The sequence below is a fragment of the Ambystoma mexicanum genome, chromosome 5q (genome assembly GCF_040938575.1).
Source record: "Ambystoma mexicanum isolate Mex_15411 chromosome 5q, UKY_AmexF1_1, whole genome shotgun sequence".
NCBI lineage: Eukaryota > Metazoa > Chordata > Amphibia > Caudata > Ambystomatidae > Ambystoma > Ambystoma mexicanum.
Window position 1 is genome coordinate 820,153,790 of NC_090933.1, and position 19,741 is coordinate 820,173,530.

General features: G+C 47.4%; 1 protein-coding gene across 2 annotated transcripts in view; it reads right to left on the bottom strand.

Moving 5' to 3' along the window:
* The window catches only part of RMDN1 (regulator of microtubule dynamics 1), an 857,211-nt gene that overhangs the window by 538,158 nt on the left and 299,312 nt on the right, over nt 1-19,741 (bottom strand). For both annotated transcript variants that reach the window (XM_069621304.1, XM_069621303.1), the window contains exon 5: nt 2,898-2,953. In XM_069621304.1, coding sequence (XP_069477405.1) covers nt 2,898-2,953 — 56 coding nt within the window. The remainder of the gene's footprint in view (nt 1-2,897; nt 2,954-19,741) is intronic.

The window sequence follows — 19,741 nt, forward strand, 5'->3', positions numbered from 1 at the left end:
TCTGGAACACATGAGGGCTGTCTTATCTTCTTTACTAAAATGTGGAGGGGAAGTATATGAAATAATTTTAATCTTGAAGAAGTTAAAGCATCTATTTGGTTTTCCTTTTCCTTTTTTAAATGTTGGGTTTGGTTTGTTATGTACTGATGACTTCAAGATGGTGTAAATGTTTTAAAAGTTATTAATATAACTGTATGATAATAAAGAAAAAAGAACTGTGTTAGCACATAACATAGTGTGTGGACATTCCTTTGTGGGGGTTTGGGGACTCACTGTACTGAAGTACCAGCCTGCATCACTTCCTGAGAGCTTAAGCCTTCATTGCTTGTCCAAAGCTACCATATAGAGAACCTTGGCTGGGGTGCTCTGTCTCTCTACCCTACCCTATAGGGGGCAAATATACAGATACCCCCCCTCAAGTCTTTACAGCACAACCGCTACTTTTGTCTAGAACTGATACATATTAGCTTGCACGCACGCAGAAAGATAAAGCATTAAAACCACCAACTGTAAAAATATGTATGCACATTAATATAAATACATGTGGAATTCATGACACTCAATATAAGTGGCTTTCTCGCAATGAATCAGAACTTGATGGTTAAAGCTTTCTTGCAAAATGCACTTTGACTTCTGAAAAGGTTTTCAGATGGCAGAAAAGCAGGTGAATGAGTGACTTCAGCCTTCGGGGTTAGCTGCTGCAGGAATAACCTCGAGTTTTATGGTCTGATAAGTCTCGTAGATAGTAGATGTAATCTCCTGCTGTTTGAGAGCGTGACCAAGTTTCATTATTTATTCTGGTCAATAGGAAAACACGGGGTAAACTGGTGCCTAAAGCTATTTAGGAATTTACAATTGTACAATAAAATGGAAATCTTGGAGATTGAAAATTTAAAGAGAACAGTGACATGGGAAATGAGATAGCATCACGAACGAAGGGAAATCATTCACCCTGCCTCCTCATATTGCAGGAAATGTCCATACGAGGCATGTGCAAATCAAGAGTTAGGATTTAAACGGCTTAGACCAGCTATTACTAGTAATGAATTATGTTTTCCACACCAATGTTTAACCATGTGTTGTCGTCATGACCTACTACGGATGAATCATAAGAAGAGGTGTGTTATCAATATCATCTGAAGATAATGATTGAGGTAACCATGGCCAATGAAAACACAGGAATTGGGAAAATATGGGATTTCTTTGATGAGGGTTGTGTCAATCATGTTTGGGAGTGGACTGGCATAAAGTATATGGGAGTGTTATAACTGTTGCAAAGCTGTATAAAAGATGTGAGCTGATGTGGTATTGTTGAGACTTGGGTTAGGTTGATCCTGCAACACCATCTAACCGTTCCCCAGAGCTTTGTACAATAAACATGCTTCATGTACAACCATGTACTCACTTCTTAAGTGGTGGGCCTGTTTGTGTTAAGGTGATTGAAGGACCATCCCCACAGAACCACTCTTGTAAATAGCAACTAAACCTTTGCATTAATGCTGGCTGTTTACCCATAAGAAAAGTCCAACTGCCCCTATTTATTTTATACTGACCCTAGATAGTTGTGGTGTGCCATCTATCTAGGGCAGGGATAGTAAGAGAAACTACAAACGTTCTATTACGCCCTAGGGCAGCATTCTCACACCCTGATATGTGTTCTTTTTTTCTTCTTTTTCTCTTTTATTCCACTTGAAAAGGAGTAGGAACCAAACAGAGCTATTCAGGCAAGGCTCAATGAATTGCCTGGATGCCCTAGTGTGCAATACATTGAAAAGAGAAGAATAGAAGGGAACTTCTATTCTTTATTCTGCTCCCCTTTTCGTCCCTAATAAAACATTTCTGCAACATCTATTTCATTCATCAGGACCAACACATGTTTGCTTGCAACAAAAAAAACAAAAGGAGCGCTAGGAGAACAGTCCGTGTACACCATGATGTACAGGGGAATTCTATATACGTGTGTATAGTTAAGGATACGATGTGATGATGTCTATAGAAAAACATAGCATACAATAAGTGAAGGGTCACTGCAAGGTCCAGCAGGTAAGAATATTCCTGCTTATAGACTCAAGACACATGTGTTGCTCCTGATGAATTCACCCAGAATTAAATAGACATTGCAGAAACCGGTTGACATTTTGTTCGCGGGATATCACCATTAATTAAAGATACCCGATATTGAAAAAGGTTTTTATACAAAAAGAAACAATCCATGACAACTTTTTATTAGGGTCTTTGGTGACATTTCAAGGGATAAGCGAGATTCATAGTTCTGAGCTAGTCTTAAAACATTACCCCTGCTTCCTTAATGGTGATTACATAGAACGTCCATTTTTTTCTGAATAGTGGAGATAGAAGGAATATAAGCACAGCTGCCTGTTTATTTATTTAAATTTATATAGCGCGCAAGCAGCCCAGGGGCATTGAGGCGCTGTTACTTGCAATACCTTAGTTACATGGTACATATGATAGCGATTGTTGACACATTATGAGTAGTACAGGAAATCATACTGTTGTTACAAATATTGCATTTGGGCGTAAATTACAAACCTAAATGATAAGTATTTGTGCTGATGTGTCGGTCCTTATGTGAAGAGGGTAGTTTTCAGTGTTTTGCGGAAGGTGGTGAGGGAGTCTTCGCCACGGATGGTGGGAGGTAGGGCATTCCAGAGGGTGGGCGCGAGGTAGGGGAAGCTGGACCCACCCGCTTTTACTCTTTTTACTAGTGGCACAGAGTCCCATTCTGGATGGATGAAAACCGTTGCTGAAGTGGTCATTACATGCAGTTCTTTGGTGATATGCTTTCGTCATTTTTCCAGGAGGTTAATAACACAATTACATTTAAACATTTTGTAACGTTTTCAGTATTTGCCCACTCATTAAGAAACTTGACTTACCACTCCCCCAACAGTTGCATGCAAGCTGGGTCTTTAGCATTCAGTTCGAGGGCTTTCTACCAAAAAAAGAATGAAAGAGACAAATGAGCTTCCTTCTATAATACTCTTAATAGGTCAAACATAAGTGTTTTCTTTTCTAATTTCAGCTTTGTGCAGTAAGATATATTATTGCAGACAAAAATGAACTACATTGCTCATCTAACACAATATATTATTTCATTAGTTATTTATAATTTGTAGAATTGCAGATGAGTGGGAATTCGGAGTGTACCAAACAGTGAATTTACTGTTCAGCCGAATGCTAAATAGGTGTTCCAAGTATTCGAGAGAGACAAATTCCCAAAAATATAAAAACAAATATGGACAACATGGTTTCTAATAGGGGTTGGCATTCTGGGAATTTTTGCAATGTGAAAACTCCAGCAAAACCACTACTTGCCCATGGCATCTCTGAACACCATTTTGCCATGCATGCTTCTGACAGGTCTGTCCTGAGCATCATACTTCACAGCTTTACTGGTTTTCATAAAGGTATGGGGAGGGTTTATGGATGCATGACAAAGGTGCACTCTTGCTATCAGCATGTGCCCTTTGGAGGATGGAAGAGAGTCAGCCAGGCTGTACAACTGAGCAGAGATGGTGGCACTTTTACAATAAGCTGCATTTTTTATTTTTGTAAATGCAGCATTGAGTGCTGCCGTTGCAATTGCCGTGGGTCGCCGTGCCTTGCCTCGGTGGCTCCCGATCCTACATTAAAAAATAAAACAAACAAGTGGGGGTCACAGGGGCCAATCAACCTCCCAGCAACAGGGAGGGGGCAACGGGAGCTCAGTTGCGCCAAGCTCTGGCGCTCTTTTCCTGTGGCTGCAGCAGCCAACAAGGAAATATCTTCTTTGGCTTCTGCAGCCGGTCCCTTACTTTATATGATTGGCTATCTCTCCCAAACACAGTGAGAATACCTAATCATAGAAAGTGGACTTGACTTCTGCTTCGAGTGAGTATTGTAGGAGGTGATTGGGTAAAGCTAAATAGCTTGATTCTGTCCGAATTTCAGCCGAATATTCACATCTAAACTGAAATTCAGTACACCCATAGTAAGTGCTGTGGGGGTGTCCCATACCCCTAGCTATATTCCGTGAGACCCCCCAGTCCCCTCTGATTCAGATTCACCCAGAGATGTGTTGTAGGTTTGGGCTCCCCGGTCGCACTCCATGATGCGGGCACGCCCCCTTTATTTAAAGGCATGCAGCGGAGTGCAACGTCACTCCGCCGCGTGCCGAAGCCCTTAAAGGGGTAGCACCACACTCCTCCTTTTCCATGAGGACAAACAAATAATTACATGAACTTGCATAATCACACTGAACTCAAAACACACTAACACTGTTAAACCACACAACTGTACCCAGCAAACCCCTTTATTCACAGCCAGCCCAGGGCCCTCCTGCCCCACGCATGGCAGACCCTCCCTGGGTCAGACACAGTCATTGCTCCAAAACATAGTCGCTGAGGCGAACGGGTTTCCCTCACCCTGTCCTGCTCGCCTCCGGGATGGGAGATCCACTGGTAGCCGGTATGCTGACAGATGACCGAGGGAGGGACTTAGCACCCCCGCCCTCATCGGGTATGTCAGCAATGTCCTGGGATGCCTCGGTCCTGGGCTCCCCCAGTTTCTTAAAGAAGCTGACATTCCTCGTGACCGATGCCCGGCCATCCGAGGCGGTCACCAATGACACTTTTACCGCAATGACGTCCAGCGGCTCAGGTTCATATGTCAGAGATAACTTAGCCACGGGGGTGCCTGTTTCAAATTAGAACCTCGTCCCTGGGCACAAGTTGTTGAGGTCGGAGGCCTCTCCTCACATTCTCCTGCTCGATCCTCAGCCCTCGGTCCTGCTCCACCTGCTGGTCATTGATGACTCCCGGTTCCTTCTCAACGATCTCAGGCAGCAGCCCCCTCGGGTACCGCTTGAACAGGGCTTCCGCCGGGGCGACCCCGGTCGAGGTGTGTGGGGTTGTCCGTTAGACCCGCAGGAACTGCTACAGGGCCCTCTCCAGGCACTGCCATTGTCCTTGTGCGATTTGGAACACTTTTTTCAAGGTGCGCATTAGCCTCTCCGCTTCCCCATTGGCCCTGGGCCAGAACGGGGTGACCTTCCGATGTTGCACTCCATAATCGTCCATTAGGGCAGCAAATCGCTCTCCTTTGAAAGGGGTCCCATTGTCTGAGAACAGGATTGTGGGGAGACCATGAGCCGCAAACACTTTCTCCATCGCCACCACCACGTGTTCGAAGGCCACCGATTGGATGAATTCTACTTCTGGGTACCTGGAGTACTCATCAACCACCACCAGGAAGTGAGTCCCTTGCGAGGTGGAACCAAAGTAGACATGGACAACCTCCCAGGGACGTGTTCTGCGGGGCATAGCTTGGATGGCGGGCTCCCTCTGTGCAGGAGAAGCTGCCTGGCACCACACGCATGAGGCCACATACTCATCAACCCGTCGCTCGAGCTCCAGGAACCATACCTTGAGGCATAGGCGGGCCTTGGTCTTTGCAGCCCCCTGGTGGCCTTGATGGGCTAGGCCAATCACCTCTTGGACTTTGGCCTGAGGGACCACAATCCGATATCTTCACAACAGCAGCCCGTATGCCGAGAACCGCAGCTCTTCCCACACCTTCCACAGCTGCTGGAGCACCACTTTCGCCTCCTGCGTGTGCCCTGCTAACGACTCCAGCACGCTCCTCCAGGACCCTTGTTGCATGGCCGCTCTGAGGATGCGAAAGCACTCGTCCTGTGTGGCCACGACCTCCAGTTCCTCCAGTGGCAGGGTATTTGGGGTTGCCGCCTCGACCACCAGTTGAACTTGATCATCGGCCTCTTCTGCACAGGCATCCACCTCGCCGTCTGGGGTGACCTCTCAGATGGCTAGACAGATAGTCAGCCGTGTTGTTGGAGCCAGGGCAATATACCAGCGAGACCCCATACTCTAGAAGCACAAGCATCCACCTTTCGATCCTCACTGGTGGTTTTGATGAGGATCCGGCCAAGATAGGTAACAGGGGCTTGTGGTCGGTAACCACTGTCACTGGCCTCCCCAGAATGTACAGCTGGAAGTGCCTGCACCCCCAAAGAACAGCCAGAGCCTCCCGTTCTATCTGAGAGTAGCGCTGTTCAGTCTCAGACAAGGCCTTGCTGGCATAGGCCACCGGGTGGACGCTGGAGTCAGGCCCAACTTGTGTCAGCACGGCCCCCAGGCCAAAAGGGCTAACATCCACGATTATCTCAGACTGGAGGGCAGGGTCAAAGAAACCCATAGTGTCTTCCTCCGTGAGGGTGTTCCTAATGTCCTCGAAGGCTGCTTGCTCCAGTGGTCCTTATTGCCACACGGTCTCCTTCTTGGTAAGGGCCCATAGGGGCTCGGACCTGGATGGCAAGTTTTTGATGAAGCGGCCACAGTAGGTTACCATGCCTAGGAAGCTTCTTACTTCTGACACATTGTCGGGCGGTCGTGCATCTTTAATGTCTTTTACCTTTCTGGGGTCAGGAGACACTCCACCCGCATTAAACATGAAGCCGAAGAACTCGATGTTTGTCTTCAGAAATTCACATTTCTCGCAATGGAGCGTTAGACCCAAGGATTGTAGCTATTGGAATGTCTTGGCCAGTTTGTGTAGGTGGTCTACTTCTGACCTGGCGAACACAAGGATGTCATTGTGGATGTTCAGCACGCCTTCAAGGTCTGCCAGTGCACCCCTGATGATGTTTTTAAAAACCTCAGCCGCGGAGGACACCCCGAAGCTTAGTCACTTATACCGGTACAGGCCCCGGTGAGACGTGAACATTGTGATGTATATTAACTCTGGATGGTATCCAGCCCTGAGATCAAGCTTCGAGAAGAAGCAAGCCCCTTGCATCTCTGTAATAATGTTGTCTATCGGATCGCCTTGTTGGGGAGTTTCATGTCCACACAAATTCTCACTGAGTCAGGTTGTCCCAGGAGGCTAGCTCAGCGGCAACGTGCGCGCCTTGGAAGGAAGACGACACGAAGCAACACAGGTTCGATCCCCGGGTCCGCGCTTAGAAACCTCTGGGTGTTTAAGCACGTTATAAATATGCAACTAAGACAACAAAAAAAAAAAAAACAATTACGCATCCAAAAACAAACAATTCCTGTAACAGCGCCTCGATGCCTGTGGGCTGTGTGAGCGCTTTAAAAATGTAAAAATAAAATAAAAAAATAAAGGTTGCTTGGGTTTTCTGGCAACCACAATCAGAGACACCCAGGGTGTTGGACCCTCCACCTTCTCGATGATGTCCAGGTTCACCAGGTTGTCCAACTCCTTGTCTACCAACTCCCTCAGGTGAAAGGGCACCCTGCGGTGCTTGAGGGCAATGGGCTGCACAGATCCCCAGGGCTTCAGCCGCCGCACAGCTTAGCAGTGTGTTGGTGCTGACGGGCGTCCCGTAGAATTGTGCTTTTATTTTTGAGCCTCCATGCTCCACCTGAGCCACAAATGCACAGTCCAGGGGGATAGGATGTGAACCCCCGAACATGTAAATTCGAGCCTTTGGGATTGAGAGTTTCTGGGGCCAAACCATAGCACCATAGTGCTCTCTGGCCATCACATTGACCAACGCCCCCGTGTCCACCAGCACCAGAATGGGAGAGTCATTGACTGCAACGACGCACCTCGGCTCTCTTTGGCCCTTGGACTTGAGGGATTCAATGCTCAACACGAAGAAAATGTTTTCCTCCTCTTCCTCCTCCTCCTCGTCAGGTTGTGCGCCCTCCTCCACTTGGTCCACCCAGGTGACATTGGGAGGGCGAGACTGTCTGAAGAACCCAGACCGCACTGGGCCCCTGGGCACCATCACCGGCAGGAACTCTCTGCACACCTGGACGTAGGGGTCTGCCAGGCTGCACCGCCCACATGTTCTTCCTGCTGCTGGGCATTCTGCAGTGTGGGACAGGTCGTACCCACACTTTAGGCATGCTTCCCCCGGCTTTCCGCCCCTGTCGCAGAAATTCCCTGCCAGCCTCCTGGCACCCCTGCCACCACACCCCACAGCGCAGATCTCTTCCGACTTGACAGGACGTGTGCCTCCTTCCATCCTTGAAACACATACCTCTGATATTCCCTGGCAGCGACCCAGCTCTAGGATGTGGGGTAAGGTGATCCCCGGTTCTCTCAGCACCTGCCTCCGTAGCTTTCCTGAGGAACACCCTTGGATGAGCTAGTTCCTGACCATGTCGTCCGGATTGTCCTATGCACATGCTCAATGCACATGCACATGCCACTGACAGCCTCCTGAGGCGGCCATGAAAAGTGTCCAGTGTCTCATCTTCCTTCTGGCGAGTGGATAGCATGATAAAATGCTCATAGTCAGCATTGGCCAAGGGGAGGAAGTAATTGTGGAGAGCATTCCTTGCTGTGCCATAGACGCATCAGCAGGCTGGGGGGGAATCAAACATTTTGTGCACCGCAGGCCCTGCGGTATACAGCAACGTGGCCAGCTTGCTGTCGTCACTGGTTTCCATTGTTGCCCGAAAGTACATGTCTAATCGATTAACCCATCGCCTCCACCTAGGCCCAAGGCTGGATGGTGGGCCAGATCCATCAAACTCAGGGATGGGTGGAAGGGCCGCCGGGACCCTCATCTGGGCCATGGGTGGAAATGGAGGTGGGGGCAGTCCTTGAGGCTGCTGTTGTTGTACTGCTGCCTGCCCTCCGTCCTGGTTAGCTGGATCGCTCATAGGTCAAGCGCACGAGTACCTCTCTTGGATTGCACAGGGGCCGCAACTCACCCAGCCAGATTGGCCTACTGAGGCCACCTTGATCTTCAAAACTTCCACACCAGGACACACGCAGAACAAAACCCCTGCAGGCCTTCTTGATCTTCAGAAGTCCACACCAGCACAAATCCACGGCACAGAGAACACAACAGAAAGTCCAGACAGAGTAGATAGCCACTGAAGGTGTAACCCGACCCCAAAGCTCAGTGGGGAGTCTCCAAAAATTGAGCCAGGGAGGTCTAGGGGACATGCATAGAGCAGCCAGTATCCCCCCAGTACCTCACCTTCACTCAACGAGATTCACCTCGAAAAATGAAAAATAATAAAAATTCCAGGCATGTCCATCTAGGAATAGCTGTCTGCTATTCAATTTTCCAAAAATTAGGTTTGGATGGCATTTGTGGGCCCCTCCGGAGCGCCGCGAAACATCCGTGATTTGAAGACAAAATGGCCACCGCCGCGTGGGCCGCACCTTCCCCCAGGCGTAGAACGAGTGCATTCCGTCCCTCGTTCAAGTACAAAAATTCCAGCAATTGTCACCGCCGGACCCGGGTGCATTACCGGCCTCACACCACTGTTGGTCCATACCCCTAGCAATATTCCGTGAGCCCCCCAGGCCCCTGTGGTACAGACTCACACAGAGACGTGTTGTAGGCTCGGGCTCCCCGGTTGCACTCCACGATGCGGGCACGTCCCCTTTATATAAAGGCACGCCGCGTGCCGAAGCCCTTAAAGGGGCAGCACCACAGTAAGAATCACTAATAGGGATGTTGAGTCACCCATGATGTCTCTCAGAATCTGAAGATGAAAAACACTCCCTTTCCACCCAGCAATATTTTGATATTGAATTTCCCCCTGCTCCTCATGTGATGCTGAATTCCCCCTGCTGCACATCCCATTCTAGACTTTGAGCTGCCCCAACAGTTTCACAGTCCAGTTGGTGAAGAGGGGAGCCAGGCAGGCATCATACAAAACATGTCCAAAAAATAACCCTCATCTCCTGCCGCTCTCACTAACCTCTTTCAGGTTTCATCAGACCTCACCGCACAGCAAAAATAGTAGAAATATTTGGCTTTGTGCAACTCTTACTGTCAACCTCCTTCATGATCTTTCTTCCCACTACTTACAACCTTACCCGAAACAAAATCTGTCCTCCTGCCACTGTCCCCCATTTCCCCTCTTGTGTCTCCTTTCCCTTTTTCCACTAATGCATTAATTTCTGGAATCTGTCACCATTTCCCAAAAACTGTATTAGGTTACCACTTCCCCTCCTTAAAACACAACAATACAGGCGCTCTTACCACCCTCCTCCCGGCACGCTATCCGCTGCAATGCTAATCAGCAGTTCTGTCTCTGTGACAGATGCACTTGCAGACCTCTGCTCTGCTTCAGCTACTATCCAGTCATAATGTCGCTGTGTAAATGGCCACCAGGTGGCAACATTCTCCTAAAAATGCACACTTCAGACAATCAAACACTTTCCCCAAATATTCTAGAACTGGAGGTACTAATTACCACTTCTAGAATATTTGTGGAAAGAATTTTCGGGCTGTGGAAAAAAAAGTTGCCTATCTGGCGACTTTTTCACAGTGACATTATCATATGGAGCTAACAAAGCACTCCCTCTGCACTCCCCTTGCACAGTTGGGCTAAGGACAAGTGTGGAGGGGCAGCGGAGTGGAATTATCACTGCTGTGTAGAGAATATTAATCACTTTAATTGGTCACTGTTGTGACCTCATAGCAAATATAATAGGTCTCATAACATATTTGTGGCTTCTCAAACGAGGTCCCAGATATGTTAACCTGTGGCATTTGGGTTCAAGTCTAATTAAAGGTGTCCCTAGTCAGTGCTGTACGTTTATTTCCCCGAACCCTTCCGAAACCAGCTTGTATTAAAATGAGGGTCACAAACAAACTCCATCACTGAGCAGCAAGATCATTCCCTACAATGTGTTTCAAAATATAAATATGTTATGTTCAGACTGTGCTCGGGATGAACGTAGTGCCGAAAGGCGACATTCTCCCCTCCAGTTTCCAGCACCACCTTTTTGAGATGGGTGGAAAGATTGGAGCGGACATGTTGTACTCTCCATCAGCAAAAGGTGCTAAAATCTATCACTGTGGCGGCAGCGTGTGCAGCAGGGTCCCTGCAAGCATTTCCAAAAAACTGCTTCTTTTCTGATTTACCACTTTTCTGAATTAAAGAAAGCTCAAGACGAATTTGGTATTTCAGAAAAGTGCCAGACTTTATTGAAATACTCGCAGTGACATTAATTCACACGCAGAGCAGTAGATTTCACCAGCGTTAGATGCTGGAAAGAACGCCAGCTCCCTCCCAATCCTTCCACTCACTCACCTTAGCAGTGGAGATGGAAACTGCAGGGGATAATGCTGACTTTTAGCACTACCTTTCTGGCAATCTCAGAATTCAGCTCTACAGTGTGCAGCAAATAAGAAAAGTGTTGTTCCATCACGCAGTGACACTTTTATTTTACATGGAGCTCAGAATCAGGCCCTGAGACTGTTGATGCAGTAACCTAATGAAAATACAAAAATACATTGGTTTGGGAAGGTGTCTCGCGCTCCTAACACCCCCAAGGTTTATAGAGAGTCCACTGATATAAAAATTATCTTCCAGCATCAATTCAGATAATTTTAGTTGTTTTATTCTTCAGTTAGTGATCAGCTGACATGTGTTTTGACCCCTCTGGTCGTCTTCAAGGCACGCTAGTGATAATAGGGTCCAATCCCTTGTTCTGGTTGTTTCTAGTTTATTCTTTCTTTTTTCATCTCTTTGCCATGTCTCTAACTGTGGGGCCCGGCTCTGTTCCCTAAAACCTCAATTGTCTCTATCTTCTGTACAGTTTGCAATGGTCACATGCCCAGCTTGCCCTCGCCTATATCCAGTCTTCTCCTCTTTTTCCATACCTCCTCAATGCTTTGCCACAGCCTTGTACTGCCAATTCTCCCCAACTTGCCCCTTGAAGGCTGATAAGCCTGGCTCTCCACCTTAGTTCCTTTCACTACTTTCCTACTTCCTACTCCACTCTTTTTTTTGATGTTCCTGCCCTCATCCTTCCTATTGTATTCTACAATCTCTACCTCACTACTCATTTCCCTCTTACCTGAGGTCATCTTCAATCTCCTTCTTAATGTTCTCCTCCTCTGCACCCTTAATTTCACTTCCAACTTACTCCTTAGCACACCCCTCCTCTTTTTTGATGTACTGTGCACTTTCTTCCATCCAATTTCATCCAACCTTCTTACTTCTGATGTTAGCACCATCATCCTTAGAACCCATCACATCCTCTTGTGTGCTCCATTCCTTCCCCATTGAGATGTCTACCATAGGTATCTTGCTGTGTCTCTCACCATCCTCCTGACTACTGTAGCTCACACTAGCTTCAGTGTGACACTCCTCTCCCCAACTCCGCCCTCTTCCACATTCTAGCCTTCCCTCGCCTCCTCCATGCCTCCCCATCCTTCCCTTCCTATCCAACTCCCCCTCTCTCCCTCCTGCCACCTTTATCCACCTTTGTCTTTGACTCAATCCCCTTCTGTCTATCTCTCCAATCACCTCTGTATCTCACTTGTCAGCTCCAAAACTGGACACCCTGGTCAGAATACCTGTCCCTCTCTTGCAGGGGTCGTGCCCCTTCCTTTGGGCCACCCCTCTCTCTATTGATATCAGCTTTGTGCACTCATTATGGATCCAATGGGATTGGCTCAATGGGTTAAAATCAACTGCACTCAATCCTGCTGAAATGTGCGTCTATGCAGGCAAAGCCTATTTGAAGCGTCTCCACCCTCTTACATTGCAGTGGTCTATGAAGTGTCTGCATGCCTTGCACAACATGTAACAACTCTCCTTACTTTATCTGGTGGTCTCTCCGAAAACCTGCACTTCACTGCTTATTAGTGCTGTGTATAACTTGGGAGCCCATTAGGGGGCAGAGGCAAACATGGGACCCATGTGACGGTTCCTTGCCAAAGTCCAATGCATGGTAGAGTGGTCCTGAGGAATCCTTGTACATCTCCTCGAAGCTCAGCATCATGCCAAGGGCTGTGGCACCCAACTTTCTGTCTGCCTCATCTACTAACTTAAGCCACAGGCAGACGACTTTGCCACAACTCGTAGTAGTGTACATGTGCTCCCCAAAGGGGCTGCAAACGTATCCACTGCTATTATGAATGAAAGACTCGAGTAGTATGACCTTCAGTAAAAGTATGTCATTGTATGTCATATTCATTAGGGCTTACTCCTCCTGATACGGGGAATCGCTATTCTTTTCAGACTATTTTCAAATAACAATTTCACCTTTAAGTTCAAATAAAAAAATAAATGGAGCTTTCCTATCGAGACCAGCCTCCGAACACGTAACACTCTGCGTTGTCTTGCTTTCAATACACATTTGTTGCCCCTGAGCTATTCTCTTGGCCCCTTCACCTTTGTAAATCACTTCCTTTTGTTGTGCATTAACTCCTGTTGATTCTTCTCTGATAATCTACACTAAAAAACAAGTATTTCATTCTGTTTTTGTCCAATATCCTTGTTTTCCCCTTTTTTATTACAGGGTTTGTATAGCAGGGCATGCACACACTCATCTGCCTATCCCCCAAACGGTACAACCAGTGAGCATTGCCTATACATTGTGCAATGTACTCTAAACCCTGTTTGTTGCGGTGCGTCAATGTGTACTATGCTACAGATATATAGATTAAACTGCAAATTCCCTTAATAACGAATTGCCTGGTGGGCTCTGGACATTAAACACACCCAATCCAAAAATGTTTCTACTGAAGTAATATACCATCATTGAACATTTGTGACACAAGTATCTTAGGAGTGGACGACTCGGAACAAAGCACTTATTATTTGGGATGCGGGGTCCTTTTTGACATGAATTGACTCTTCAATGCATGGGACCAACTGTGCACAGCATCTGCAATTACAATTAAATACAGTATTGCCATTAGTGCTTGACTCACAAATTGAAAGAGATATCGACAAATCAATGAACGACCCACCATGAGACTGAGTAGGAGTTCAATAAATTACTGTATCACCCATTAGACAAGAATTGAAACCAGGTAACTTGCAAACTGCCATATGCTGTTAGAGGAGTACCCTTAATGAACACACGGTTACACTTGGGAGACAGATGTCTCCAGATGCGGCACATCAAAGATGAGAACTCTCAAACTCCCAAACTCAAAAGTACTAGACCAATCCCATCATTGAGTTTCAATGTGTAAGGCAGCAGTATTCAATCTTTTTTACGCTAAGCCCCCCCACCCCCTCGAGTAAATAAATTGCTGCTAAGCCCCCCCCCCCCTTCAATAACAATTGTTGCCGGGCCCCCCAGATGACACATTTGCTTATATTTCGTATTAAAAGCAGTCACCATACTCCCTTTTTGAAGAGCCTTGCCCCCCGGATCATCTTTGGGCCCCCATAGGGGCCCTTGTCTTTTTTTCCTTGTCTTTTTACCTGTACTAAAGTGAATTTTTCTAGATGAATTGATGATTATTCTTGAATCTTATGGCTTTGTATCAATTAAAATAAATAGTTTTGATACCTTGATAAAATGTGGTCCTCTGGTATGTCCTTTCAGACAATTACTATCCCATGGGTCTGGCAACTATGACTCACCAGATGTTTGGACCACAACTCCGAAGGGCCCTCATTATCACCTGTGTTGGCTAGGAGTGATAGGGTTGTAGTCCAAAGCATCTGGAGAGCCAAATGTTGTTGACTCTTGATCTATCCTTTCTTGACACACCTACTGGTGGCAATGACTGAGCAAGCAATGTTTGGTCTGAGATGAGGCTTGGGGTAGACAAGGCTTCAGAGTAATAGAGTACAACTTTGAATAAAGCACCGTCCATACAGAGGTGTATGCAAATTATACTTATAACTCATAAAAGATCAAGCAGAGTATGTTTATGCAATACACAGGTAATTCAGGTTCAGAAATTCTCAACTCTGAAATATAGGACTCTGTTTTCAAATTCACTCTGGACATCTTCCAAAGAAGAGCATAGTGGATGGCATTGTGTGGTCTAGTATCTTCAGCAGTTGTTGCCCATGGATAGTTAGTGCTCAAGACCCCAACATGATTGAGATCAGTGCTCATGTTTCCTAGTGTTCCTTTTCTCCAGCAGCAGTCAAGTGGCTACTGGGGGTGAAGAGCCCCTATAGAAGAAAGGCTAATGGAGCTGAGGTGTAGTGCAAAATCTTCTGTTGGATGAAGTAATTCTAGAGGTGGTTGAGACCTTGCAAATTGGCTGCTCATACCCTATCAAGGGAAGTGAGCACCACACTTAGTCTCACTCTGGCACAAGCCTAACCATACAAGGGTCTTGGGAAGTTGCAGATTCAGCCAGACCTTCCCTTTGTCTGTTCTTCTGGTTGCCATTTCTCTCTGTGCTTCCAGATTGGTCCCAAGGTTCTACCCCCATGTGGGACCACACCTCCCACTTATACAAGGGAGAGAACCCAGGCGTCAATCACAGGGTTGCATTTACTCATGCAATCTGTTTACCACTCAATAAGTGGGCAATTCAACATTCAACTTTTGGAGGGTCATTCCAAGGCTTTCTCTAAGGTGTGGATTCAGGTTGGAATCCCAGATATCATATACAAATTGGTTACAGTTGACGTTGGTAACTGTAACTTCCTTTCTCTGAGGCAGGCAATAGCCACTATCACATACTGATTGATAGATGTGTTATTTATTATGCGCCTACACACAAGTGTTTCAAGGTGCAATAAGGCAAGGGAGGGGCAACAGTGGGAGGACAAGACATCGATCTTACTAAGCCTAGTGTCATTGAAAACATGTAAGTGCGCAAACAATAAGTGCAGGGGAGAGGGTACAGGGAGAAGTGCACCCAGAGCAGCAGAGGCCTGAGTAAAATACTGGGATGCTGGGACTACAAGGTGCAATCTCAGCCCAGTAGTGCAAGGTTAGCCAGGAGGCAGTGTAAGTAGGGCTAGGTGGCAAGTGCAGGGGGACTGGTCAGGGGGGGCCTGGAGTCCTGTAAGACTCAGAGGACAACCAGTCCTCCAGTCAGCAGACAAAGCAGGAGCAAGAGAAGGTTAGCAGGGTAGAAGGAGAGAGAAGGAAGAGGGGAATGTCTTGAGGAGTTTCCAGAAACTTAAGGCGGTCCTGGCTCAAGGCGGAGAGAGGTAGGGAGGCCATTCCAGAGGGAGGCACCTGCAGAGGAGAGAGTTATACCCCCAAATCTCTGCTTGGAGTAGCGACTCACCGGCAGAGAGTTAGAGGTAGACAAGTGAAGGGCTCTAGGAGGAAGGTACTTATGAAGCGAGAGGGGAAGGTAGTAAGGGCCACTGCCCAAAAAAGCCTTGTGGACGATGCTGAGGGTCTCAAACCTGATCCTTGCAGCCACTGGGACCCAGTGGAGGGATTTCAGGGCCAGAGAGATGCAGACCCTGAGCTGAAGCCCAAGGATAAGTCTTGCGGGCCTGTTCTGGATGAGTTGAAGAGGGCAAAGGAGTAGATTGAGAAAGAGGTTGCTGCAGTATCCCAACCTAGAGAAAATCAGAACTCTGGAGACAGTGAGCTTCTGGGGGAAGGTGAGCAAAGGGAGATTACTTTTGAGTAGGTACAGCTGGAAGTGGGCCTTGTTGGCAAGGTCCGTCATGTGTGGAGAGAAGGAGAGTATGGAGTAAAAAATCACTCCAAGTTTTTTTGCCTCACCAGAGGGTGAGGGCAGAGGGCCCAAGGAGGGCGGCCAGAGTGAGAGAGGAAAGGTGGAAGCAGGGGTCCCAATGAGAAGGATCTCAGTCTTGCTGGCATTGAGGCAGAGATCGTTAGAGCACACCATGACTGAATAGCAGATAGACTGTCAGGGATGAGCAAGGAGGAGGAGGAGGCCAAGGGTAGCGTGAAAGAGAGCTGAGTGTCATCCGCATAACATTGAAAGTTAGAGGTGAAGGTAGAGATCAGGAGGGCCAAAGGTGCCAGATAGACGTTGAAGAGCCAGGCGGAGAGGATAGAGTCCTGGGGACCACCACATGTAGATAGAGAGAGAGAGGTGGTTGGGAGAAAAGAACCAAGCTGGACCTGTGAGGGTTTGTCCAGGAGGAAGGAGGGCAGCCAAGCCAGAGCCTGATACGAGATGCCAAGGGTCTCGCGCAGATGAGTAATCAGGATATTGTGGTTGATTGTGTCAAAAGAAGAGGAAAGTTTGAGGAGAATGAGGGCAGAGGGAGAGCTAGAGTCAAGATTTGAGAGCAGATCCTCACATGTGCTCAGGAGTGCAGTGTCTGTGCCTCTGGCTTCTCTGAAGCCAGACTGCTGGTCATGGAGATAACAAACAGATTTCATGTGGAGGGTTAGCTGGGATATAGCCAACTTCTCCAGGAGTTTGCCCAGGAAAGGAGTGATAGAGTTCGGGCAATAGTTTCCTAAATGGAGGGGTCATCAGGAGACCTTTTCAGTAGGGGGTGCACAAGGCAGTGCTTAAGAAGGGGGGGGGTGCCAGTGGCAAAGGTATGATTACAGAAATCGGCCAAGGCTGGAAAGAGAGAACCAAGGTTGTACTTGATGGTTATGGAGGAGCAGGGGGTCACCTGTTTAGATGAGACTTTCATCGACTGGACTTGTCTGGAAACATCTTCAGGTGTTATAGGAGAGAAGGAGGAGAGAATGAGAGGAGGGGTGGTGGCCAATTAAGGCCTGAGAGCGGTGGGGAAAGAGAAAGGAGAAGTGGTGGAGAGTGCAGCCAGGATGTCCTGGGTCTTAGTTGTGAAATGAGAAGCCAGAGCCATGCAGAGGGCCTGGGCGGTTGTAGAGGAGGAGAATACTGCAGTGGGATTGGCCAGGTCCTTGCAGATATTGAAAAGTTCTTCCGTGTTGACAGAGGCCGTAGAGATGTGGCCTTGAATGTGAAGCCTCTTCTTAGAGAAGATGGAGATTCTGTATTGTCTTTGGAGCAGGCGACAGGCCAGTTTGTCAGAGGGTGCACCCAAAGCTCCCCACTTCCGCTCAGCTACTATGCACTTGCGTTTCAGAGCAGCAAAATGGGAGTCATACCAAGAGTTGCACTTTGTGACAGGCTTCAGCCGGATCCTCATAACATCGGCAAGGATATCCAGAGTTCTAGCGATGGAGAGGAGAAGGTTGGAAAGGGCTGTGTCAGGATAGGAGTAATCCGCAAGAGTAGGTGGCGAGGGGAATGTGGAGGCAAAGGCAGCCATTGGCACTCGCTTCATATGTCAAATGACCGCGAAGTAAGGTGGCAAAACTGGGAGGGCCTTTGAAAAGGTGACAGGAAATTTCAAGAAAGAAGAGAGAAGAAAGTGGTCAGTCCAGGAGAGAGGAGTAGTGAGAGGATTAGAGAGGGCGATGCCTAAAGAGATGAGAGCATCCAATGTGTGGCCAGCAGTGTGAGTCGTACCACAGTGTAGAATGCAGAGGGAACTGTACATCCATATTCCATCACCTTACTTGCAGGAATTGGTGAATGGCGGTGATGCTCGATTTTATCTGAGGTTTCTGGTAGGGACACCCCAGGTATAGCACACTACACCATATTATAATCATAAAAAGTCTGCAATTCACCAGTGAAGCACACACAGCCTCGTTAGCAGACTTGCAAATGGTAAACAGGGCACATGGCTTACCCTTACCTTAATGGGCTTAATGCCCCTCATTAGACAATTTGCATCTCTGATTACGCTTCCAATGAGGACTCATTAGAGAAAAGTGTTAGGTAAATAAGCCAATAAAGAATACAGGGGCCTTGGTACATAGTGGAAAAATTGGACTTTGGTTATCACCATCACACAAATGGATTATTAAGCTATTCAGGAAAGATTACCTCCCCAAAGTGCCAACCAAAGTAGTCTCTCCGAGCAGATACCCAGACTACTGTGGCAGGGGCAACAGAAGAGCAGCACAGCCAGCACACCCTTTACCTCCTCTAGAACCAAACACACGAGCACAGAGGCCCCTTAGCCTCTGTGGGGTAGATAACAAACAGGTCAGTCATCTCCCCTCTGATGGGCACATTCAGGAATGCCTGGAAATCAAGTTTGGATAAGGACAGACTGTCAAGCCATAAGGCACAGACATCTGGCCACTGCCTTTTAGATCCTTAGCTGGATGTAGAAGATCCACATTGTGGGGAGTGAGGACTTGGGGGGACTTAACTACAACACCTATGAGAGATTATTCAAACTAAAGAACAATTGAAGCTGTGGCATTCAAGACACTGTACCCCTGCTCCCAACCAGATTGGAACCACTTGCTTATGTGATATGTTGCACCATAAAACGTTTTTGTGAACCAGAGAGAGAATATACTTCTCTAATGCTGGGTTCATCCCCCTCCTTGGATGCCTGTGATGCTGTGTGCCCCCCCGTTGGTCGCCAAGCCACGCCCTCTTAAACTGACTTACTGCACTTGTATGCTGCTGCCGCCCTACAAAATGGGGTTGGGCAGCATATTGTGTCAACCAAATTGACTTTGCTTTTGTATGCTGCTGTCGCCCTGCAACATGGGGTTGGGCAGCATGTTTGTGCCACCCAAAGTGACTTTGCATTTGTATGCTGCTGCCGCCCTGCAACATGGGGCTGGGCAGCATATTGGTGCCAACCAAATTGACTTTGCATTTGTATGCTGCTACCGCCCTGCAACATGGGGTTGGGCAGCATGTTTGTGCCACCCAAATTGACTTTGCATTTGTATGCTCCTGGCACCCTGCAACATGGGGTTGGGCAGCATGTTTGTGCCACCCAAATTTACTTTGTATTTGTATGCTGCTGCCACTTTGCAACTTGGGGTTAGGAAAACTGTACATCTCTGCACTTATGTAACTAAGTAAGCCACCCTGCAACATGAGGTAAGGCAACATGTATGTATGTCTGTTTTGCAAGCACTTATGTAACTAAGTAAGCTTTCTATAACAGCGCCGCGATGCCTGAGGGCGGATGTGCGCTTTATAAATGCAAATAAATAAATAAAATAATGGCTTCTTGAAAATTCAAGTCAGGTATAGCAGATGAGGATCTGTGTA